General features: G+C 46.7%; 1 protein-coding gene across 3 annotated transcripts in view; it reads left to right on the top strand.

Moving 5' to 3' along the window:
* Positions 1-19667, top strand: part of bdkrb2 (bradykinin receptor B2) — a 127570-nt gene extending 107903 nt beyond the window's left edge. For 2 of the 3 annotated variants that reach the window (XM_073039424.1, XM_073039426.1), the window contains one exon: positions 15628-19667. In XM_073039424.1, the coding sequence (XP_072895525.1) occupies positions 15628-16709 (1082 nt within the window). In that variant the 3' untranslated portion in view covers positions 16710-19667. Of the gene's footprint in view, positions 1-2089; positions 2250-15627 lie in introns of those variants that run through there. The other variant, XM_073039425.1, reaches the window with a different exon arrangement.
* The last annotated feature ends 5630 nt before the right edge of the window (positions 19668-25297 follow it).

The following is a 25297-nucleotide window of genomic DNA, read 5'->3' as shown; positions in this document are numbered from 1 at the left end:
TATGCTGGAAGTTTGAGAGTGTTAGGGGGCAGAAGTGAGTGAAGTTACAATTACTATGGAGAAACTGAAAGTCACCTGAACCAGATGATTTACACCCCAGGGTTCTGAAAGAGGTAGCTGAAGATTTCATGGAGGCATTCATCATGATCCTTTAGGAATCAGTAGATTCAGCATGGTTCCAGAGGACTGGAAATTTGCAAATGTCATTCCATACTTCAAGAGGGAAAGGCAGAAGAAAGGAGATTATAGGTCATTGGCTGGGAAGATGTTGAAGTCGATTGTTAAGGATGTGGTTTCGGAGTACTTGGAAGCACATGATAATATAGGCCAAAGTTAGTTTACTTAAGCAAAAATCTTGCTTGACAGATCTGTTGGATTTTTTGAAGAAATAACAAGCAGGGTAGACAAAGGAGAATCAGTGGATGTTGTGTACTTGGATTTTCAGAAGGCCTTTGACAAGGTGCCACACATGAGGCTGCTTAACAAGCTACGAGCCCATGGTGTTACAGGAAAGATACTAGCATGGATAGAGCATTGACAGAGCAGGAGGCAAGGAATGGGAATAAAAAAGGCCTTTTCTGGTTGGCTGCCTGGGACTAGTGGTGCTCCACAGGGGTCTGTGCTAGGACCAGTTATTTTTACATTATATATCAATGATTTGGATGATGAAATTGATGGCTCTGTGGCCAAGTTTGTTGATGATACAAAGAGAGGTAGAGGGGCAGATAGTGTTAAGGAAGCAGAGAGGCTACAGAAGGACATTGAAAGATTAAGAGAATAGGCAAAGAAGTGGCAGATGAAATACAGTGTTGGGATGTTTAGGCCATGCAATTTGGTAGAAGAGATGAAAAGGGTGACTATTTTATAAATGGAGAGAAAATGCAAAAATCTGAGGTGTAAAGGGACCTGGGAGTCCTTGTACAGGATTCCCTAAAGGTTAATTTGCAGGTTGAATTGGTGGTGAGGAAGGCAGATGCAATGTTAGCATTCATTTCAAGAGGACTAGAATATAAAAGCAAGGATGTAATGTTGAGGCTTTATAAGGCACTGGTGAGGCCTCACTTGGAGTATTGTGAGCAGTTTTGGGCCCCTTATCTAAGAAATGATGTGTTGACATTGGAGAGAGTTCAAGAGATTTACAAAAATGATTTCGTCTTGTAAGGCTTATCATATGAGAAGCATTTGATGACTCTCTACTCACTGGAATTCAGAAGAATGAGCAATCTCATGGAAACCTATCAGATGTTGAAAGACCTCAAAGAGTGGATCTGGGGGAGGCTATTTCCAACAGTGGAGGAATCTGACTAGAGGACACAACCTCAGAGCATGGAGCTGAGGAGCAGTTCCTTTAGACAGAGAGTGATAAATCTGTGGAATTAGTTGCTAGAGGCCAAGTCACTGGGTATACTAAAGACAGAGATTGATAGATTCTTGATCAGCCAGGGTGTGGAGGGATACAGGAGAAGACAGATGATTGGGGCTGAGAGGGAAATAGAGCAGCCATGATGAAATGGTGGAGCAGACTCAATAGGCCAAATGGACCAGTTCTGCTCCTGTATCTTATGGTCTTACAATGCACATAACAGAAATGATATATAATTTATACATAAAATCTGACCATACAGTGTTAAACTAAGATGTACAAAAGCAAGACCTCAGTGCAAATGACCCAACTGAAGACTTGGCAGAGTTGTGTAAGATGATAACAGATATAGATAGAGTGGATAGCCAGAAATGTTTTCGCAGGTCAGAAAACATTCATCAGGGTCTCGACCCGAAACGCTGGCTACTCTTTTCTCACGGATACTGCCTGACCTGCTAAGTTCTTCCAGCGTCTTGTACAACATCGTGAGCCGGATGTTCTATAAACCCGACTTCATGGAAACTTGGAATTCCACCAGATGACAACTCCTCCGTCGCTAATTTACTTTACAAACAGCTCTGAAAGTTGTTTGTACAGCGGCTCTGTTGAAGTGGTGATGATGTCAGGCACACTCATCCAAACCACTTACAGGCCGGCGGGGCTTCCTCTGTTAAATAGTTGAATGATGATAGAGCGCTGTGTTCGCTCCCCGCCAGGACGAAGGATTTAAAGCCGCAGCGACGGGTGAGCTGTTCTCAGAAGCAGACCCGGCTCAGGTGGGGCGCGCAGCTCTCTTGAGTCAAAGGTTTCATCTGCATCAGAGGATCCAGTGCCAATCTTGGGACGTCCCGAGAAGAGGAGGAAGAGGGCTTCAGCTCTACGCACGGTGAGATGCTATTAATGATTAGGAGCCTGTCCATTCGCCAAGAGGGACCAATGACCCCGAATGTCCCGGACATCTCGATGAAGGGTCACTGCCTCGATTGGATTATTCTGGTTTCTATGCCCTTCCTTTCCAGTCCTATAAAAAAGGGTCTCGGCCGGAAATGTCGGCTATTTATTCCCCTCCTCCATAGGTGCTGTCTGACGTGCTGAGTTCTTGCAGCATGTTGTGGGGGACTCCGCAGGTCAGACAGCATCTCTGGATTTCCAGTACCTGCAGTCTCTTGTACTGGCCCCACCATCACGTTTCCCGGGCAGCACCGCGGCACTCCCAAACTTGCCTCTCCAACGCGGAGGGCGAGCCACGGTCGATTCTGGCCTGGGCGAGGAAGAGTTCTTCCCCTCCGAGGTTTGGACTACTGAGGGATGGATACAGCGGGGACGAGCTGCTGATTTCTGGGCTTGGGAAATATGTAGTGCCGGGGAGCAACACTCAAAAGATGCTCGAGGGTTTCGGCAAGTCAGTCAGCATCAGTGGAGGAGAGTAAATAGTCATGCCGAGAGCATTGATCAGGACGCTTCATTAGAACTCCCGCCTTGCCACTCCCCACTGTCCCGGGACAATGTGTGAGTCTGAATCAGAATCAGGCTTATTATCACTGTCTAATATGACATGAAATTTGTTCTCTTCTGGCAGCGGTGCAGTGCAAAGCACAAACAAAAACTGTAAGTAACAATAAATATAAATAGTGAGGTAGTGTTCATGGGTTCATACTAATAGGCCGTCGACAGAGTGCCCCGTCCTAGGCTAGTCCTACAAGCTGTCCCCAGCTGTAGCCCCTCTTTGAAGATCCCTCCTCTCCCAAAGATGAGGTTGCAGCCGGGCTCGGAATGTCTACGGCAGAGTTCATGGGTTTGTGGACTGTTCCGAAATCTGATGGCGGAAGGGAAGAATCACTGAGTTTATCTTAAAAAACAATCTTAGCATCCATGCACTCTGGATATCGTTTGGTAGACGGGCTCGGGTTACAGAACTATTTCCTCTCGCAAAACCTGACTTTAGAATTAAACTGCTATTTTTGTGTTTTTTTTTACCTGTCCCTCTAAATCGCTGTTGTGGTCTCAGAGCGGCCCGGGGCTTGAGTCAGGACTAGTGGCTCTCAGCGAGCCGGCAGCATTTGCCAGGAAGGGTGTTCAGAGCAGGACCCTACCTGGAGGGGCGGATCTAACATTTGTTTTCAATAGGGTTACTCGAGGGCCGAAGGGCCTGGTCCCGTGCTGTACAATTGTGTGTTCTCTGCATATGGTGCCAGGAATTCTCCTCAGATGGCTCGGTTGCCGGGAGGTGGGGACGTGGGAAGCGAGAGTGAAAGGACTCCAATCCCAAATAATAGCCGCTCGCTGCTGGAAAGTCCCCGTCATTCAGGTCTGGCTCTCTTCTCGCTACTACCATCGGGTAGGAGATACAGCGGCCTTAGGCCCCACACCACCAGCTTCAGGAACAGTTATTTCCCTCGACCAGCAAGCCCTTGAACCAGCGTGGATAACTTCAATCACCAACACCCTGAACTGCTTCTGCGACCTGCAGACTCACTTTCAAGAACTCCTTACATCTCTTGTTCTCCGTTTTTTTTATTTGCACAATTTATCATCTTTTGAACAGGTCTTTTTCGTAAATTTTATTGTATTTATGTTTTCTACAAGAACATGAATCTTAAGGTTGTATATGGTAACATATGTGTACTTTAATAATAAAGTTACTGTGAACTTTGCAGGATATCCATGGCTAAAATCACAAATTTGGCTAATTCTTTTAATCTGATGCGCAAAGCAATCGGAACAATGTAACGCTCGCAAATTTTTTGGCGATTTAAAGCGGAGGTTGATAAGGTTGTTGAAGGTCATGGGGAGAATGGGGTTGAGGGGATAATAAATCAGCCATGATTGAACAGAGGAGCAGACTCAGTGGGCCGAATGGCCCAGATCTGCTCCAATGTTTTATGGTCTTGTGGTTTTATAAACCGATGGAGGAGCTCAGCAGATCGGATGGAGAGAAATGGACAGTCGATGTTCTGGCGCAGAGACCCTTCAGAAATGCTGCCTGATTTGCCTCATTTTGTGTGTGTTGCTTTAGGTTTCCAGCAGCTGCAGAATCTCTTGTGTTGGAGCATTTCGTGTCGTTCTGGTCGCCCCATTACAGAAAGTGTGTGGGGGCCTTGGAGCGGGTGCCGGAGTATTTAATCTGCATGTCGCTTGGATTAAAGAGCATGTGCTAAAGGGAGCGGTTGGATAAACCTGGGTTGCTTTCTCTGGGGAGGCGGAGGGGGAGACCAACTAGAAGGTTATAAAATTATGAGAGACACGGATAAGCACAGTCCAAGACGGTCTATTTGACTGCAGAGTTACAGGAAACGGCATACACTGGAATCTGGAGTAACAAACCATCTTAGTTTTCAGTGTTCCAGGGTTCCGTTGTTTTAGACGGGATAGAGCGGGAGGGGTGACTTAACTAATCAGGGAAAACGTCCCGGCAGTGCTCAGATAGGACTGGTTGGAGAACTCGTTTACTTGGGTTATATGGGTGAAACTGAGGAATAGAAAAAGACATGACCACGTTAATTGGATTCTATTATTGACCACCCAATAGCGAGCGGGATTTAGAAGGACAAATTTGTAGAGAGATCACAAGAAACATTAAGCTTGTGATAGGCGATTTTAACTTTGCACCTATTGACTGGAACTCTCAAAGATGAAATGAAGTTTGTCAAATGTGTTCAGGAAAATTTCCTTAATCAATACCGAGGTCCCAACTAGAGAGAGTGCAATACTAGATCTCCATTAGGGAAGGAGGCACGGCAGGTGACAGCCATTGGGGAACACTTTGAACCTAATAATCACAATGCCGTCAGTTTGAAGATAATCAGGGAGAAGGTTAGGTCTGGTCCTCAGGTTGCGATTCTGAATTGGAGAAAGGCCAGTTTTAATGGTATCAGAAAGGATCTGGCAAGTGTGGATTGGGACAGGCTGTTTTCTGGCACAGGTGTACTTGGTAAGTGAGAAAGTGAAATTTTGAGCGTATGGAGTTTGTATGTTTCTGATTAGTCTCGGCCCAATACGTCGTCTGTTTTCTTTTTCTGATAGATGCTGCCTGGCCTGCTGAGTTCCTCCAGCATTTTGGCTGTCGCTTTGTATGTTTCTGTCAGAATAAAGGCAAGGATAACAGGTTTGGGTATTGTGTAGGGTAATGTGATGGGTGACAGGTGACATGCATTGTTCACTTTGAAACGGGGCCTGATGTAATGAAAGGCGACTGCTTTTGGTTTTGTTTGTATTGGAAGAACAGGGCTGCGGCTTTAGTGAAGCTCACATTTTACTCACAAAAGCCTACACGAGTGACCCGACGCTCTCGGATGATTCCGGAGTTACTGAACGACATGTCGACCAACGCAAGTCGCTTTCACGGGGCCGGGGTTTTGGGAGCAGCACGCTACCGCGTGGTTTACACGGATGGAAGCCCAGTTCGCGCTGCGAGAAATCACCGTGGACAATACCAAATACCATCACACCGAAACATAGCCAAGAGGTTCCACTGCAGCCAGAGTGAGTCTACTAGAAGACTCGTTCGTCGTACGTGATAAATACGTGACTCAGAAATCTCAGCTAGTTCGGACTTTTGGACTGTCGGAGTTTGAGCATGCCGATCTGTTGCTCTCCCTGTCCGCGCCGGGTGATGCCAGGCATTCAGGGCGAATGGACCACGTGCTGTCTCTCCTGGGCAATTGGTATCCTTGCTTTATTTCTAAAGAACTCTTTATGCAACAAGTGCCTAATCAAGTTCCCGTAGCCCTCGCTCACATGGCCCGTGAAAGACAGTAGGTCAGCCGGGCCTTGATAAGCCTTGTCAGCAGAGCGCTCATCTTGCTCAAGAATGCGGCTCCGAACCGGTCTTGTGTTGTTAACCGTGGACTCTTCGGCGCGAACGCCAAGTGCCGAACTCAATGCAGTCTCCGTAGTGCCAGCGCAATGGGACGTCAGAGGTCTGTGAACACCGTGGGTTCAAGTTGTCGTCTGTTATACATTACTGACACCCCATCAGGGTAATGCTTCCTGTGTGACACGTGAGGGTGCTGCCATTGATTATGAGGCAAAGAGCGGCGGACCCTCGCTGGAGGCCGCCAGCGGCAGCAGGATCCGGATTATGGGACACTACGGGCCACATTCTGCTTCAGTGGACCACACCTTGTCTCGGCAACAATGCTAGACCTTTGCTAGGCAGAACTGCCGGCTTGTGCATGCAAAAGGACTTTGAGTCGTTACCCTGTACCTAACAATGACTCTGTCTGCTGTATGCCCCACCTGCTTGCTGGGTAAATTCCTGAACCTCATTAAGCCCACATTTTCCACAACTGGCTCCCTGGTCCACGCCCCTGCACGTAGACTGGACTCGGAAAAGCTGGCCAGCACGAAGGCTGAGCTTGCTAACATGGAATTGCTTGGCATTGTATGCAGGTCAAATAGCACTTGGGCTTCAGCCTTCCACATGGTCTCTCAGCCCATGTGGCGGTTACCGCCCCCTTAACGACGCCACCACCCCGATCGTCACCCGTCCCACGTATTAAAGACATTTCGGCACGTTTAGCCGGGGAGATACTTTTTTCTAAAGTGGACTTCGTTGGCTGCTACTATTATCAGCTGCCTAAGTGCAAGAGGACGTTCCAGAAACTGCTTTGAAAACCCCTTTTGGCCTATCGTTTGCAGTACAAGACTTTCCAGCAACTAATTGACTCTATTTTCAAAAAAGAATCTTAAGATTTTCTTTTTGTTTACCTGAGTGACATACTTGTCAAGGCAGCTAAAAGCAATCACATATCACATCTCCGCACACTTTCAAGCGCTTAAGCCAACATGGGCTGATTATTAACCCAGCTAAGTGCCAGTTCGGGTTGTCTACCATTGCCTTTCTCGGCTACTGCATCTCCTTATGAGTTGCAACACCCTGCGGTCAAAAATTGGTGCTATTATGGACTTTCCTCTGCCGCGCCCTACCAAAACACTGCAAGGTTTTGAGTATGGTGAATTTCCATCACCAAATTTCATTCCGTGAACTGCTGAACTTGTGCTCCCCTTGATAGTGCCCTTAAAGGCAGTGCCCCTAATCGCATGCTTGAATCGTCAGCAGACATAACAGCGCGTTTTACTACACCAAACGAACTTTGAATACGACCCGACTGGAGCACCTGCTTCCTACTGGACCTGTAGCCATCACTCTGACGCCTAGAACTATGCAGTGGGTGATGTGCACGAACATTTGCTTGGAAGCATCTGGCAGCCTTTTGCCTTCTTCAGCAGGCAGCTGCAGCTTCTCACCCCCCCCCCCCCCACCCCAGAGGAAGTACATCATCACGTTTGACCGCAAGCTTCTCTGTTTCTATCTGGCTGTCCACCATTTTCAGTTTTTCACTGGGGAGTTGGCATTTCACATCGCTCGTTGACCACTCGTGTCTGCGATGGCCAAAGCGACAGGCCCTTGGTCTGCATGGTAGCAGCAGCACCATATGGCCTACATTGTGGAACTCATGACTGACATTCAGCACGTCGAAGGGGAAAATAATTCTGTGGCTGATTGCCTCTCCAGCCTGCTGTCGATGCCGTACACATCGGGGTTGGCAACCGACCGAGCAGCCGACCCAAAGCGCCAGGCTCACAGGACAGCAGTCACGGCTCTGCAGTTGGCTGACGTCAAGCTTGGAGACACAAGAGTTCCTCTCCTGTGCGATGTATTAACCAGTTGCCCTTGCCCCATAGTCCCTGCAAACCAGAGGCATACTGTTTTTAACTTAATTCACGGGGCTCTTGCAACCGGACAGGAAGGATTCACAGAAACTGGTTGCTTTAAAGTTTCAAACGAAGGAAAGTCTGCAGATGCTGGAAATCCAGAGCAACGCACACAAAATGCTGGAGGAACTCAGCAGGCCAGGCAGCATCTGTGGGGGGGGGGGGGGGGGGCGGAGTGGGAGTGGATCCAGAGATCGTGCCTGGCCTGCTGAGTCTCTGTAGCGTTATGTGTGTGTGTGTGTTGCTTTAAAGTTTGTGTGTCATGGCCTTGGGAAGGACGTGGAAAACTAGAGTGGACTGTGTTGTTTGTCAGTGGGTGAAATCGTCACTTTCAGGGTCCTGGGCACCTTTTGAGCTCCCTGAGCCATGGTTTGACCATGCCAATATGGATCTGGTTGGTTCTTCCCACCCCCCCACCATCTGGTGATTTCAAACATCTCCTTAGCCTGGTGGACCATACGAGCAGGCTCTCAGGATTATAGGTGTAGATGAAGCCACAGCTCGTGAGAAGCTAGCCATCAGTAGCTTACACTACAGACAGGTTGTAGCAGCTATTGTGCTATACAAATTGCACACCAGCCACAGCCCTGCAGACCTTCGCGCCATGCTGCCTTCATCTTATGAGAGACGGCGCACCACACGATCAAGTTTGTCTGTGCCTGCTCATGCTGTTTCTATGCCTGATGTGAGAACCTACACACTGGACAGAAGCTTCCTTCACTGTGCTATCAGAATTTGGAACAGCCTTCCAGATGCTGTGGTTGGAAACATCTGCGACGATGAGGTACAAGCCTTCAAGAGTCGAGTGCACAAACACCTATCATCTCTGGGAGGGAAGTCACGTGCTTCTTCATAAGCTATCGTGAAGGGGACCAGGATAGCAATGCTTGGTTGTTGGCAGGTAGGGTTAAAACCAGACTTTCAAGAGCACTTGTGACTAAGTCTGGCTGGACTTAGTCCTTAAACTGCTGGAGAACAGTGCAGAAAGATCAGGGGCTGTTTTCTCCTGGGAGGGATTAGTTTTTAGTTCCAAGTGCTCCTGTCATGTTTTGTCACCCTGCAACCTTATCCTTCAATCTCTCTGAATTATGGAAGACAGCATGTGTATAAAGGTCTCTCTCCAGCAGACTTCATCATGATCATCGTGACTCCAGTATTTCTATTTTTTAATGTTTCTTAATTGTACATATGCTTTTTTGTGTTCTATTGCTGAGCAGCAGTGAACCATCTGATTGGCCTATCAGAGTTCTCTTTGGGAACTAGTTGACTTGATCAGCATTTCTGATCTGGCTAATGTTCACGACTGTATTTAATAATAATAAAAAAAAGTCGCCTCTCTAGCGTCGACGATGGCTGTGGATGTGGCTAAGGTGTTCATCAATATCTGGGTTGGCACCCAGATATTTCTTCTGACCACAATTCCCAATTCATGTCAGACCTCTGGGCTCCAATGGCCCAGAACCTCGGCATCACAACACAGAATATGACTTGCAGTCCATTGGCCTGTGTGAGCAGTTCCACCATTCCTTAAAGGTTGCTCGGAGGGCCTCCCTGACAGACGAGTGTTGGCGTGATGGTCTCCTCTGGGTTCTGCTGGGGCTCAGAGCAGCTCCAAAAGAGGACTTGCAGTGATCCACAGCTGAGATGGTGTATGGGCAGACGCCACGGGTGCTGGGTGATCTTATTCTTGATGCCACAACCGCCTGGTCAGTGCCTCAGAAACGTTCTGCCCTCAATAAACTCAATTATTCCTACGTCCCATCGTGGCATGCAGCACTCTGTGGTTCCAGATGACCTACCTTCTGCCCTGTTTGTTTTTGTCCACCATGATGCACATCAACACACCCTTACGCCACCTGACGATGGCCCATTCCGGGTTTTGGAACAGAGCAAAAAGACTTTTATTGTAGATATAAAGGGTAAATATAGATCGCCTTAAACTGGCCCAGCAAGACTGGGATGGTCCCACTACCATACCCCCTGCATCACAACATGACCAAGTGTGTGTCAGCGCACCCCTGGATGAGCCAGAGTCACCTGCTGTTACTCCAACCAAAGCACGTAGGGCCTAAGCTGCGTGGCTTCTACAAGCTCCAGACAGACTCTCAATGCTGGTTTTGATGAATTCTGGGCTGGGGTGGAGGGGAGCCCGTGTAGGGTAATGGATGACAGCTGACATATATTGTTCATAATAGAATCTGTTCTACAACATTCATAAACACAGTCATTGAGTTGTGTTCTCTTTAAGAGACAGGATCTCCTGGGGACAGCCTTACGGAGCTTAACCCTTTGGAGAAAGTGATAATTCACCCTAAAATTTGAGAAGCTAAGGTCAGATATGTCAGTAATACAGTGGAGTAAAGGGAATTATGAAAGCATGAGAGATGAGTTGGCCAGAATTGATTGGAAAAGAACACCGGCAGGGATAAGGGCAGAGCAGCAATGGCTGGAATTTGTGGAAACAATTTGGAAGCAGGATATATATATACCAAAGAGAAAGAAGTTTCTAAAGGAAAGATGACACAACCATGGCTAACAAGAAGTCAAAGCCAACATTAACATCAAAGAGAGGGCATATAATAGAGCAAAAATTAGTGGGATGTTAGAGGATTGGAAAGCTTTTAAAAACCATAGAAGGCAACTAAAAAATTTATTGAGAAGGTAAGGATGGAAAACAAACACAAGCTAGCCAATAATATTAAAGAAGATACCAAAAGTTTCTTCAGTCACATAAAGTGTAAAAGAGAGGTGAGAGTGCATATTGGACTGCTGGAGAGGTAGTACTAAGGGACAGGAAATGGCAGATGAACTGAATAAGTATTTTGCATCAGTCTTCTCTGTGTAAGGCACAAGCAGTATGGTAGAAGTTCCAGGGGTCATGAAGTGTGTGAAGTTACCATTTCTAGAGAGAAAGTTCTTGGGAAAGTGAAAGAATATTCTGAAACTGGAGAGGATTCAATGGAGGTTCATAAAAATAGTTGCAGTATTGAATGGCTTGTCATATGAAGAGCATTTGTTGGCTCTGGGCTTGTACTCACTAAAATTCAGAAGAATGAGGAGTGATCCCACCGAAATCAATTGAATGGTGAAAGGCCTTGATAGATGTTTCCAATGGTGGGTGAGTCTAAGTCCAGAGTACACAGCCTCAGAACAGAGGGGCATCCTTTTAGAACAGAGATGAGGAGGAATTTCTTTAGGCAGAGAGTGGTGAATCTGTTGCCACAGGCAGCTGTGGAGGTCAAGTCTTTATGTATATTTAATGCAGAGGTTGATGGATTCTTGATTGGTCAGGGCATGAAGGGATACGGGGGGGGGGGGGGGGAAGGCAGGAGTTTGGAACTGAGAGGAAAATTGGATCAGCCATGATGAAATGGCAGAGCAGACTCAGTGGGCCAGAAGGCCTAATTCTGCTCCTATATCTTATGGTGTAAGGTGACTGCTTTTAGAAACAGAAAAACTACAGCACAATACAGGCCCTTCAGCCCACAATGCTGAGCCAAACGTGTACTTATTTTGGAAATTACCTAGGGTTACCCATAGCCATCTATTTTTCTAAGCTCCATTTACCTATCCAGGAGTCTCTTAAAAGACCCTATTGTATCCACTTCCACCACCATTGCCAGCAGCCCATTCCACGGACTCATCACTCTCTGCATTTAAAAAAAAACTTACTCTTGTCATTTCCTCTGTACCTGCTTCCAAGCACCTTAAAACTGTGCCCTCTCGTGATAGCCATTTCTTTCCTGTGAAAAAGCCGCTGACTATCCACACGATCATTGCCTCTCATCATCTTGTACATCTCTATCAGGTCACCTCTCATCCTCCGTCACTCCAAGGAGAAAAAGCCAAGTTCACTCAACCTATTCTTGTAAGGCATGCTCCCCAATCCAGGCAACATTCCTTGTAAATCTCCTCTGCACCCTTTTATAGTTTCCACATCCTTCCTGTAGTGAGGTGACCAGAACTGAGCACAGTACACCAAGTGGGGTCTGACCAGGGTCTTATATAGCTGTAACATTACCTCTTGGCTCTTGAACTCAATCCCACAGTTGATGAAGGCTATTGCACCATACGCCTTCTTAACCATAGTGTCAACCTGTGCAGCAGCTTTGAGTGTCCTATGGACTCGGACCCCAAGATCCCTCTGATCCTCCACACTGCCAAGAGTCTTACCATTATACTATATTCTGCCATCATATTTGACCTACCAAAATGAACCACCTCACACTTATCTGGGTTGAACTCCATCTGCCACACAGCCCTCCACACCATCCACAACACCCCCAATCTTTGCATTATCAGCAAATTTACTCACCCATCCCTCCACTTTCTCATCCAGGTCATTTATAAAATCACAATGAGGAGGGGTCCCAGAACAGATCCCTGAGGCACACCACTGGTCATCGACCTTCATGCAGAAAATGACCTGTCTACAACCACTCTTTGCCTTCCGTGGGCAAGCCAGTTCTGAATCCACAAAGCCATGTCCCCTTAGATCCCATGCCTCCTTACTTTCTCAATAAGCCTTGCATGGGGTACCTTATCAAATGCCTTGCTGAAATCCATATACACTACATCTACTGCTCTACCTTCATCAATGTGTTTAGGCACATGCTCAAAAAATTCAATCAGGCTCTTAAGCCATGACCTGCCTTTGACAAAGTCATGCTGACTATTCCTGATCATGTTATGCCTCCCCAAATGTTCATAAATCCTGCCTCTCAGGATCATTTCCATCAGCTTATCAACCACTGAAGAAGACTCACTGGCCTATAATTTCCTAGGCTATCTCTACACCCTTTCTTGAATAAGGGAACAACATCTGCAACCCTCCAATCCTCCAGTACCTCCCCCATCTCCATTGATAATGCAAGGATCATTGCCAGAGGCTCAGCAATCTCCTTCCTCACTTCCCACAGTAACCTGGGGTATATCTCGTCAGGTCCCAGTGACTTATCCAACTTGATGTTTTCCAAAAGCTCCAGCACATCCTCTTTTTTAAATTCTATTTGCTCAAGCTTCTCAATCCGCTGTAAGTCATCCCCACAACTGCCAAGATCCTTTTCCATAGTGGTTTTGTTTGTATTGGAAGGACTGTGGCTTTTGTTAAACACATAAAGTGGCTCTCATATGTTTTACTCACAAAATCCTACAGATACAGAACAGATAGAGGCAGTAGGGAATAAATGAGGTACTTGAGTACAAGAAATACAAGAGAACATTTAAGAAGGGAATCAGGAAGTCTCTAGAAGGGAAGGTGAAGGAAAATCATAAGAGCTTCTGTAGAAAGGATAGCAAGGGACAAAAGTGGCCCTCTGGAAGATTAGCATGGCCACCTATGCATGGAGCTGGAAGTGAGCAGCTTGGGCCTCTTATCTAAGAAAAGGTGTGCCTTAGAGGGGGTTCATGAGAATAATTCTGGGAATGAAGGGGTTAATGTATGAGAACCGTTGAATGATTTTGGGCCTTTACTCACTGGAGATTTGAATCATGAAAGTGGCGGAGGGGGAATCTCACTGAAATCTATTCTATATCGAAAACGAAAGGACAAAATTAGTCCTCTTGTAGTTCACAGTGGTCATCTATGCATGGAGCCAAAAGAGATGGGGGAGATTTTAAATGGATATTTTGCATCTGTTTACTTGGGAGATGGGCACAGAGTCTGTAGAAGTGAGGCAAAACAACAGGGAGGTCATGGACCATATACAATTACAGAGGAGGAGGTTTCTGCTGTCTTGAGGCAAATTAGGGTGGGTCGACACTCAGGGCTTGCAAGGTGTTCATTTAGACTTTGTAGGAGGCTAGTTCAGAAACTGTAGGGTCTCTAACAGATATTTAAAATGCCCTTAGCATTTTAAGGGGCGTATGAGAGGGATCCTCTTCATTCAGAGGATGGTGAGAATGTGGAATGAGCCACCAGCAGAAGTGGTAGATGTGGGCTTTATTTCAACAGTTAAAAGAAATTTGGTTAAGTACATTGATAGGAGGGGTACAGAGGGCTATGGTCTGGCTGCAAATTGATGGGACTAGGCAGATTAATAGTTGGCATGGACTAGATGGGCCAAAGGGCTTGTTTCTGAGCTGTAGTTTTCTATGACTCTATCTGCTGGGGGAACTCAGTGGGTTTAGCAGCATCTATGGAGGTTGGGGGGAGGGGGTGTGAAAGAAATTGTTAAGAGTTCTCAAGATCCTGTATCCTAATACACTACTTCGACCTGAAACGTTGATGGTTTCCTCCCTCCGCATTTGCCTGTTTTTGTTCTCAGGTCCCTCTGCTGGGGTGAAAAGACTGTGACTATCCAACTTATCTATACCTCTGTATCTCCAGATAACTTTCCAGGTGGCCATGCCTCTATATACAAAGCACTGCCTGTCTCTGTTGCTATGTACCTGTGTATCCAAATTCCCGTTTGCCTCGATACACAAGAACTAGGAGCTGGAGTCGGCCATCTGGCTTATCAAGACTGCTCCACCATTCAGTACGATCATGGGTGATCTGGCCACAGGGTCAACTCCACCTCCCTGCCTTTTCTCTATTACTCTTACTGCTCCTGCTATGCAAAAAAGGAACTATTTAACCGTGCCTTAAAAATATTTAATTGTGTAGCCTCTACTGCTTCCTTGGGCAGAGAATTCCACAGATTCATCACTCTCTGGTAACTTCTCCTCATCTCCGCCCTAAACCTACTCCCCTGAATCTTGAGGCCATGTCCCTCAGTTCTAGTCTCACCTACCAGTGGAAACAATGTTGCTGCCTCTCGTTCCTCTGATTACCAGAGAATAGAATTCCATGCGACTCAATCTCTCCTATGTCCTCTCCTAGAGTGATCTGGCTTTCACCTCGCAACACTCCAGGTATGTCTCTCGTGCCTCCCAGCTTCCCTTCCAAAGGAGTGATCCATTTCCTGCTGTCCCCACAGAACTCCTATCACAATGATCTGCCTTGGCCAATCTATATTCCCCCCCCCCCCCCCACACCACCATACTGATCTGTCTCTCAACCACTCTTCCTCCCCTTAGTGATCCGTCCCTCACTCACACCCACCTGTGATATTACGCCTCCCCCTCTTTCTCCCCACCAGATATTGCTGGAGAACGTAGCATTCAGGCTGTCTCTCTGCTGCCATCAGGCAGGAGACACAGGAGCTTTAAGTCTCACACCACCAGGTTCAGGAACAATTATTACTCTACAACCATCAGGCTACTGAACCAGCGTGGATAACTTAACTCACCACAATTCTTGACTGATTCCACAACCTATGGGCCCAATTTGAAGAAATTTACATCTCATGTTCTCAGTATTATCTATCTATCTATCTATTATTTTATTTTTGTTTTTGCAGTTTGTCTTCTTTTGCACATTGGTTGTCAGTCTTTGTGTGTAATTTTTCATTGAATCTATTGTATTTCTTTGTTCTACTGTGAATGCCTGTTAGAAAATGATTCTCGAGGTAGAATATGGTAATGCACAGGTACTTTGGTATTGATAGTAAGTGAACTTTGGATCGTGGATTTCATATGTTACTGTTCTCTCTCTCCCCCCGCAGGCATCTCCCCAAAGAGACAACTGGTCTGGCCTCCAATGGCATCCAACAACGTCAGTGTAGCCAGCAGCCTCACAAACTCCAGCTACTGCCCTGATGGCATCTTCTGGGACTGGCTGTATGCCTTCCTGCCCATCTACATCATGGTGGTGTGCGTCATCGGCCTGGTGGGCAACACCTTCGTCCTCCTTGTCCTCTGCCTGCACAGGAGCCGGCGCACAGTGCCCGATATCTACCTGGGGAACCTGGCCGGCGCCGACCTCCTGCTGCTAGCCTGCCTCCCGTTCTGGGCAGCCAACATTGCCGAGCGCTTTGCCTGGCCCTTTGGCCAGTTCCTCTGTCGCTTTGTCAACCTCACAATCTACATGAACCTCTGGAGCAGCATCTACCTGCTGGTGATGGTCAGCATAGATCGGTACCTCGCCCTGGTGAGGGTCCTCAACCCTGGGCGTATCCGCACGGTCTTCTGCGCCAAGATTAACTGCAGCCTGATCTGGGCCTTCAGCCTGCTGATGAGCAGCCCTGCCTTCCTGTTCCGCCGCGTGATCTTCCAGCCAGACCTCAATATGTCTGCCTGCCTGCTTCAGTACCCTCAGCCGGACTGGGAGCTCAAGTTCGACATCGTCTTCATTGTTGGCGTCTTCTTCATTCCCGGAGCTGTCCTCAGCTTCTGCACTGCCAAGATCCTCAGCGTCCTCCGTAACGACCGCCTGCGACACTTCAAGCTGGTGCGCAAGGAAAGCAAGGCGGCTGGCCTGATCCTCATCGTCCTCTTGGCCTTCTTAATCTGCTGGGTGCCCTTCCAGATTTTCCGGGTGCTGAAATTCTTCCAGATTGCGGGCCTGCTGACTGGCTGTACCTGGAAAGAGGCCCTCAGTAACGGCAACCAGATCGTCACCTTCTTTGGATGTACCAACAGCTGCATCAACCCTGTCCTCTACGTTATGGTAGGGAAGCAGTTCCGCAGCAAGGCCAAGGAGCTTTACTCCCAGTCTGTGGGAAGGAGGAAGTCACTGCTGACATTCCGGGAGTCCACAGTGACCCACAACACATCCATCTCCACTCTGGAGAGGTTAGGCTGCTGAGCTGGGGAGATGAGCGGACTGCTACAAGAGATCCTCTCCTGTGGAGCCACCTTTTAGCATGATGTTTCCTTGCCCTTGCACGTTCTCTTTAATGATAGGAAGTCCTGTCAGTCTGTGGACACAGAAGCTCAGGAAAATAGGAGAAGGTAGTAGGTCTTAAGCTTGCCCTGCTGTTCACGACAACCATGATTGATCAATGCTGGCCACAACTCCTCTTCTGCACCAATTCTCCCATATTATAACAAAATAATCTACCTCCCCTTTAGATACCTGTAGTTGTCCAACTGCAATAAACCTCCTAGAGGTTCACTGCCCTCTGCAAGAAGAGATGTTTATGTACTTTAGTGGGACTAGCTTAGATGGACATCTTGGTCAGCACAGACAAGTTGGGCCAAAGGGCCTTTTTCCTGCTGTATTAGTCTATAACTCTAAATGACTGGCTTTTTAGTTTGGAACTGTATCACCTTGTCTGACATTCTCTGACTAACATCTCAGCATCAGCCTCCCTTCAGGATCCTCTATGTATCAAGAAATTATCCCTCATTTTCTAAACCACAAGAAATACAGAACCAAGCCTCTCTTGATCGGGCAAACAAGAATTTCAGATTGTATATTGTATACATTCTCTGATATGAAATGGAACTATTGAACTATTGACTCTCCTCCTGGCAATGATCCTGATGAGCTTCTCCTGGACTGTCTCCAATGATGTGCAGGTTAATCTTTATTGTCTGGCATTCTTGGGACCTGAACTGGTGTCCGACCACAGACCTGCCCGCAAGTTGCTGGAGAGCTGACCTTTTTAAGTATAGTCACATCAGGGTCATGTTAGGGCTCCAAGAACTGTCCGTAAACCAAAGTTTCCACAAGTTAGAAACACAGGTAAATAGGTAAATTATTGACACACGTACAGATCATTTCATCACATAGGTATATCAAGGTAATACAAGGGAAAACAGTAACAGTATGCAGAATAAAGTATTACGGATAAAATGCAGTGCAGTCAAACGAGACTAGCTCAAGTAGGCAACTTGGTTGGCAGAGATCAATTGAGCCTAAGAGCTTAGCTACTGTCAAAGTAGTTACTGTATTTTCATCACAAGCAGTGGACTTTGGAAGCAATAACAATGTACAGATGCCGATATCTCTATGGTTTAGTTTGTACATCTGAATATGCATTTTAACTTTCAGTGAGCATCAAGTCTAGAGGTTTGTTATATCAATACTGGAGTGAACTTTGAAAAGGTATAGATGCAAAATAAAGGATAAATAAATGGTGGTGAGAATGTGGAACGAGTTCCAGCGGGAGTGGTGGATGTGGGTTTGATTGCGACATTTAAGAGAAGTTTGGATAAGTACATGGATGGGAGGAATAAGGAGGGATATGATCTAGGTGCAGGTTGAAGGACCCAGATGGGACAAAGGACCTGTTTCTGTTCTATGTCGCTCTATGACTCTGTTTATTAGTGATTGCTACAGAGAAAGAGGTGGCATATTAGCATGTGGAACTATAATTGGAGATGGATTTGGAATTAGTTTATTATTGACATGAAGCAAGATACAGTGAAAAATTTGTCTTGCACACTTTATATAGATCAAATTATTACATCAATGCATTGAGGTAGTACAAGTGCTGTGCAGGGAGACAATGAGTGCAAGGTCACAGTGACGTTGATTGTGTGGTCAAGAGTTCATCTTAAAGTACAAGAGGCCAGTCCAATGATCTTATAACAGTGGTTTTGGCTGAGATTGCAAAAGTTACTCTGAGATGTTAATTAGCCACTAATTGGTACAGATCTTTGTTAATTTTAGATCTTGGTTAGAAGTGATTAATTAGTGCATACCTGTACTTGCAGAGTCAAAACTTACCAGACAATGGGAGCAGCCAAACTGGAGAGTTCCATCCTGAGGTGATGGTCCACTTTGTCAATAAGAAAATAATCAAATAAATCAGCAGAGTTTCTGGGACTCTGTGGAGGGCTGCTGACAGAGTCCAAGATATGTTTAATGGCCAACGAGATACTTTAACCCCAACCATGCGAATTTATGTAGCATCTCTAAGATGGAATTTGTTCCTAAGAGGCAGCAAGAGATACTCAGATGACCTAAATGTTAGTGATAGGGAAGGAAGGTTGTTTAAGTCTGAAATGGAGAACCGAAGGGGAGATGTCTGGGCTACTCAACCTGGGGGGAAAGGGTTTAAAAACAATGATGGAAAATTGGGTAGGGTGTTGACTCCCATAATGTTCATGCAGATCAATTCATTATACAGTCCATTGAGGTAGCACAAGGCAAAACAATAACAGAATGCAGAATAAAGTATAATAGTTATTGAGAAAGTGCAGTGCAGGCAGACAATAAGGTGCAAGGTCGTAATGATTATCATAAGATTACCATCTTATCATACTAAGGAACCATTCAATAGTATTGAATATTCAATATTCAATAGAACCAAACAATAGGATAGAAGCTGTCCTTGAGCCTAATGGTACATGCTTTCTGGCTTTTGTACTTTCTGCCCGATGGAAGAGAGAATGTATAGGGTTGGCAAAATTCACAAATATTATTGCTAAATATGGCTAATCATTGGAAATTTGTAAGTCATGCACAGAACCTGTATTAAATATCTGACTTCACAAAGAGATTCAGACAGGGATCAGTGTTATAAAAGAGGATGGAGGGGGAATTTCAGACTATGGCAATGGAAGTCACGAGTGCCAGTGAATTACCTAAGGAAAACACTGATGCTGAAGAAGTCCATCGAAAGTGCACTGGCATGGCAGTGAAATCACCCTGAAAACCACATAATGTTTCACCAGGCTTGTCAGTTTCGAGCTGATGTGATACACTTAAATTATGTACTCCACAAGCAAGTAAAATATGCATTGGGTAACTGTCACAATGATATTACTTGTGTTACCATGAACATGGCTAATAAATTAATGATCATTCATCTGCTTTCTGGGTGTGTCTGACTGACTGAAAGAAACAAATCCATTTATGCTGAGCAACACACACAAAATGCTGGAGGAGCTCAGCAGGCCAGGCAGCACCTATGGAAAAGAGTACAGTCGATGTTTCGAGCCAAAGCCCTTCAGCAGGTCTGGAGAAAAAAAGCTGAGGAGTAGAGTTGAAAAGTAGGGTGAGGGAAGAGAGAAGCACCAGGTGATGAGTGAAATTTGAAGTGGGGGGTGAAGTAAAGAGCTGGGAAGTTGATTGGTGAAAGAGACAGCAGACCATGGAAGAGAGAAAAGGGGGGGGGGGTGGAGCGCCAGAGGGAGGAGATGGGTGAGAGAGGGAAAAGGGGACAGGACATGGTGAAAGGGGAGGAGGGGCATTACCAGAAGTTCGAGAAATCGATCAGGTTGGAGGCTACCCAAATTGGATTCAAGGTGTTGTTCTTCCAACTAAGTGTGGCCTCATCACGACACTGGAGGAGGCCATGGATGAGCATATCAGAATGGGAATGGGAAGTGCAATTAAAATGTGTGGCCACTGGGAGATCCTGCTTGTTCTGGCGGACAGAACGTAGGGACTCGGCAAAGAGGTCTGCCAATCTACGTCAGGTTTATCAATATTTAGGCAGCCACACCGGGAGCACCAGACACAGTAAATGACCCCAACAGACTCACAGGTGAAGTGTCACCTCACCTGGAAGGACAGTTTGGGGCCTTGGATGGTAGTGTGGGAGGAGGTGTGGGGGCAGATGTAGAACTGACCTCCATCTTGCTGACGCCCAGCGCCAACTCTCAGACACCTTTTACTTACCCCTTGAACAGGACCCCACTAAGGAACACCAAGTCATTGTCTCTCACACCATCAACAATCTTATTGACTCTGGGTATCTCCCATCCACTGCCACCAACCTCATAGTTCCTCCACGGTGCACCTCCTGTTTCTACCTCCTACCCAAGATCCACAAACCCACTTGTCCAGGTAGACCCATTGTTTCAGCTTGTTCCTGCCCCACTGAACTCATCGGCATACCTTCTTGACTCTGTTTTATCCCCCCTGGTTCAGTCCCTTCCCACCTACATCCGTGACACCTCACACACTCTGTCTGGATCTTTTCAGTGATTTCAGGTTTCTCCCGATTATCTTATTTTCACTATGGATGTTCAGTCCCTATACACCTCCATACCCCACCAGAAAGGCCTCAGAGGTTTCTTCTGGACACCAGACCTAATCAGTTCCCCTCCACCACCACTCTCCTCTGCCTAGCAGTACTCTAAATATTTTCTCCTTTGGCTCCTCCCACTTCCTTCAAACAAAAGATGTAGCCATGGGTACTCGCATGGGTCCCAGGTATGCCTGCCTGTTTGTCAGCTATGTGGAACAGTCTATGTTCCAAGCCTACACTGGTGATCGTCCTGCACTTTTCCTACATTATATCAATGACTGCATTGTGCTGCTTCCTGCACCCGTGTTGAACTCGTCAACTTCATCCACTTCACTTCCAACTTCCACCCTGCCCTCAAATTTACCTGGTCAATTTCTGACACCTTCCTCCCTTTCTCAATCTCACTCTCTGTCTCTGGAGACAGCTTATCTGCTGACGTTTAATATAAACCCACAGACTTTCACAGCTAGCTGGACTACACCTCTTCCCACTTTGTTACTTGTAAAAACACCATCCCCTTCTCTCAATCCCTCTGTCTCTGTTGCATCTGCTCTCAGGATGAGGCTTTTTATTTTAGAACAAAGGAGATGTCCTCCTCTTGCAAAGAAAGGGTTTTCTCTTCTTCCACATCAACACTGCCCTCAACTGCATCTCTTCATTTTCATGCACATCTGCTCTTACCCCATCCCCCTGCCACCCTACCAGGGATAGGGTTCCTCTTGTTCTCAGCTACCACCCCACCAGCCTCTGCGTCCAGCACATAATTCTCCGAAACTTCCGTCATCTCCAATGGGATCCCACCACCAAGCACATCCCACCTCTCAACTTCCTGCTTTCCGCAGTGATCGCTCCCTACGTGACTCCCTTGTCCATTCTTCCCTCCCCACTGATGCCCCTCCTGGCACTACCCTTGCAAGTGGAACAAGTGCTACACTTGCCCCTACACCTCCTCCCTCACTACCATTCAGGGCCCTAAACAGTCCTTCCAGGTGAGGCGACATTACACCTGCGAGTCTGCTGGGATCACGTACTGTATCCAGTGCTTCCGGTGTGGCCTCCTGTATACTGGTGAGACTGACATGGATTGAAAGACCGCTTCACCGAGCACCTACACTCAGTCCACCAGAAAAAGCAGGATCTCCCAGTGGCCACCCATTTTAGTTCCACTTCCCATTCAAAGGTTTCAAAGGTAAAATTTAATGTCAGAGAAATATATACAACATACATCCTGAAATGCTTTTTCTTCGCAACCATCTGCAAAAACTGAGGAGTGCCCCAAAGAATGAACGACAGTTAAATGTTAGAACCCCAAAGCCCCCCCTCCCATGCATAAACAGCAGGAAAACAATGATCACCCTCCCCCCAGCAAAAAAAAAGCATCGGCGCCCACCACCGATCACTCAAACGTGCAGCAAAGCATCGATAAAGACACAGACTCGCAGTACCCCAAAGACTACTCATTCACCCGGTAATTCGACATACCGCAGGCTCTCTCCCTCCCTAATAAGGGAAAAAGAGGTGTCCCCATTTCACAGTGAGAGGGGAGACATAACAAACAACTCGCTGATTTCGATGTTAGAAGTCCATTGTGTCGCTTTTTCTGAGTTCTATGCCCAAAGAACTTGGGTCTCTGGTCAGGTAGAGATCTTACGTCTCCCTTGACACACCGACTTCCTGCAGATGCACCTACCTCAAGTCTGCCCCCCTCTAGAGCCATGAAATCTTGGAACTCAAAAGGCGAGCTAATCTTCTAGGCCGTGTCCTTGGTATATTGAATAACGGCCAGTCGTGAGACCCGGAGAGTGGGCCCCATTACCGCGAGGAACTGAAGTCAGTGTGTAACTCCAGGTTGGAGTCTTCAAAAGAACCCTGAAGGGGAAAATTAGAGATATTAAAGATAGAAATAGAGCTGTTTCTGAAGATGCAAGCAAAGAAGTTGCTGTTAGGTGCCATTGTCATTCTGATATGTTTATCCTTGGCCTCCCCCACTGTCGTGATGAGGCCACAATGTTGGAGGAACAACACTTTATATTCCATTTGGGTAGCCTCCAACCTGATGGCATGAACATTGATTTCTCCAACATGTGGTAATGCCCCCAACCACCCCTCTCCTTCACTGTTTACCATCCTCTTTTCCCTCTCTCACCTTATCTCCTTGCCTACCCAACACCTCTCTGGTGCATTTTCTTTCTTCAATGGCCTTTTGTCCCTTCCACCAATCAGCTTCCCAGCTCTTTACAGCATCTCTCCCCCCCTCCAGGTTTCACCTATCACCTGGTGTTTCTTTCTTCCCCCCATCCCACCTTTTAAATTTACTCCTCAGCTTTTTTTCTCCAGTCCTGTCGAAGGGGTTTGGCGTGAAACATCGACTGTACTCTTTTCCATAGATGCTGCCTGGCCTGCTGAGTTCCTCCAGCATTTTGTGTGTGTTGCTCGGATTTCCAGCATCTGCAGATTTTCTCTTGTCTGTGACACATTTATGCTGAAGTGTGCTCCTCACTCATGGTGCTTTAGACTGGGGATGCTCACCGTTTTAGGGAGACAAGGGAATAGGTGAGGTGACAAAGAGATGTCCGATACCTGAATGGTTGGTGCTCCATTTCACAGAAGGGCACCTGAAATCTGAGCTTCTGAGGGTTGCTGGTTCCTGCTGCACTGGTCTGGACCGAGGGCAGCAGCTCTTTCTTGGCTTGGCACTTAGGACATAGAATGGTACAGCAGTGGAACAGGCCCTTTGGCCCACCATGTCTGTGCTGACCATGACGCCAATTTAAACTGCACATCTGTCTGTCAATGGTCCATATCCCTCCATTCCCTGTCCGTCCGTGTATCTAACAGCCTCATGAACACCTTTGTCATAGTTGCTTCCATCATTGGTAGCCCATCCCTCTCCCCGTGTAAAATAATCTTGCCGTGAACGTCACATTTAAACTTCCATCCTCTCACTTGTGAGAGAGTTGGTGAGTGTGTGAGAGCCACGTGTGTACATGTGAGTGTGGGAGAGATGAAGGTTAGAGACCGAAAACAGAGAATACTGCACTACTGTACAGGCCCTTTGGCCTACGACATTGTGCCAAACTTTAGGCTACTCTAAGATCAATCTAACCTTTCCCTCCTATATAGCTCTGCATTTTTCTATTATCCATGTATATCGAAGTTTCCTAAATGTCTCTGATGTATCAGGCTCTAACACCATGCAGAGGGTATGTGGGAGAGTCAGTGTGGGTGTGAGACAGTATGTGTGACAGAGACAGTGAATGGCTAAGAGTCTCTTAAATGCCCTTAATGTATCTGCCTCCACCACTACCTCTGGCAAGGCATTCCCTGCACCCATTACTCACTGTAAAAAAGCTACTCTGACACCCTCCTCTTTCTTCCAATCACCTTAAAATTATGCCCTGCCCCTTTGTAATAGCCATTTAGCCATCACACTCGTTAGACAGTGAGTGTGGAGAGTGTGTGAGCGAGACAGTGTGTGTGAGACTGTGAGAGACAGTGAGTGTGGAGAGTGTGTGTGAGACAGTGAGTGTGGAGTGTATGTGCAGGAGTCAGTGAATGTGATACAGTGATGTATGTGCCTGAGAGATAATGACGTGGTGGGGACATGAGAATCAGCAAAACAGAGAGCGGCAGGACTGTGTGTGAAAATCAATGTTAGAGATTCTTTGTGTGAGAGATACTGACGTGTAGGGAGGGAGAAAGAAGGGCCCACTGACAGTTCAAGCTGTAAGCCTGCCCCAGAGACCTACAGGGAATTGCGTTCCACCCTCAGACATTGCGGCGCTTCCCCATTATGTTACCAAGCCCTGAAACTGTTGTTATTTGAAAGAAGCAAGTTCTCCAACACGACATCCGTTCATTGGGGGTTTAATGCAGTAATTCAGGTCTGTCTCCTGCCAGATGCTTCCCCTGATACCTGCCAACACTTCCCACTGTCGAGAATCGACTTCCCTGTATGCAGTCATTGTGGAAGCTCCAGGTCTGCTCAGACATACACAGTTCCACAGCACGGAAACAGGCCCTCAGCCCCATTGTTCCATGATGTCCACCAAGAGAATCTCACTTGCCCACTTCTGGACCATATCTCTTTCAACCTTTCTCATTCACATACCCCCGCAAATGCTCCTTGTATTTTGTCATGGTGCACACTTCAGCCATAAAACATAGGGGCAGAATTAGACCATTTGGCCCATTATGTCTGCTCCATCATGGCTGATTTATTATCCCTGTCATAAAACCTTAAGACCATAAGATATAGGAGCAGAAGTAGGCCATTTGGGCCATTGAGTCTGCATTGCCATTCAATCATGGGCTGATCCAATTCTTCCAGTCATCCCCACTCCCCTACCTTCTCCCCATACCCTTTGATGCCCTGGCTAATCAAGAACATCTTTATCTCAGCCTTAAATACACCCAATGACTTGGCCTCCACAGCCGTTCATGGCAACAGATTCCACAGATTTACCAC

This window comes from Hemitrygon akajei, chromosome 3 (assembly GCF_048418815.1).
Source record: "Hemitrygon akajei chromosome 3, sHemAka1.3, whole genome shotgun sequence".
NCBI classification, from domain to species: domain Eukaryota; kingdom Metazoa; phylum Chordata; class Chondrichthyes; order Myliobatiformes; family Dasyatidae; genus Hemitrygon; species Hemitrygon akajei.
The sequence above is the reverse complement of the archived record's forward strand: the minus strand, read 5'-3'. Positions and strand labels throughout refer to the sequence as shown.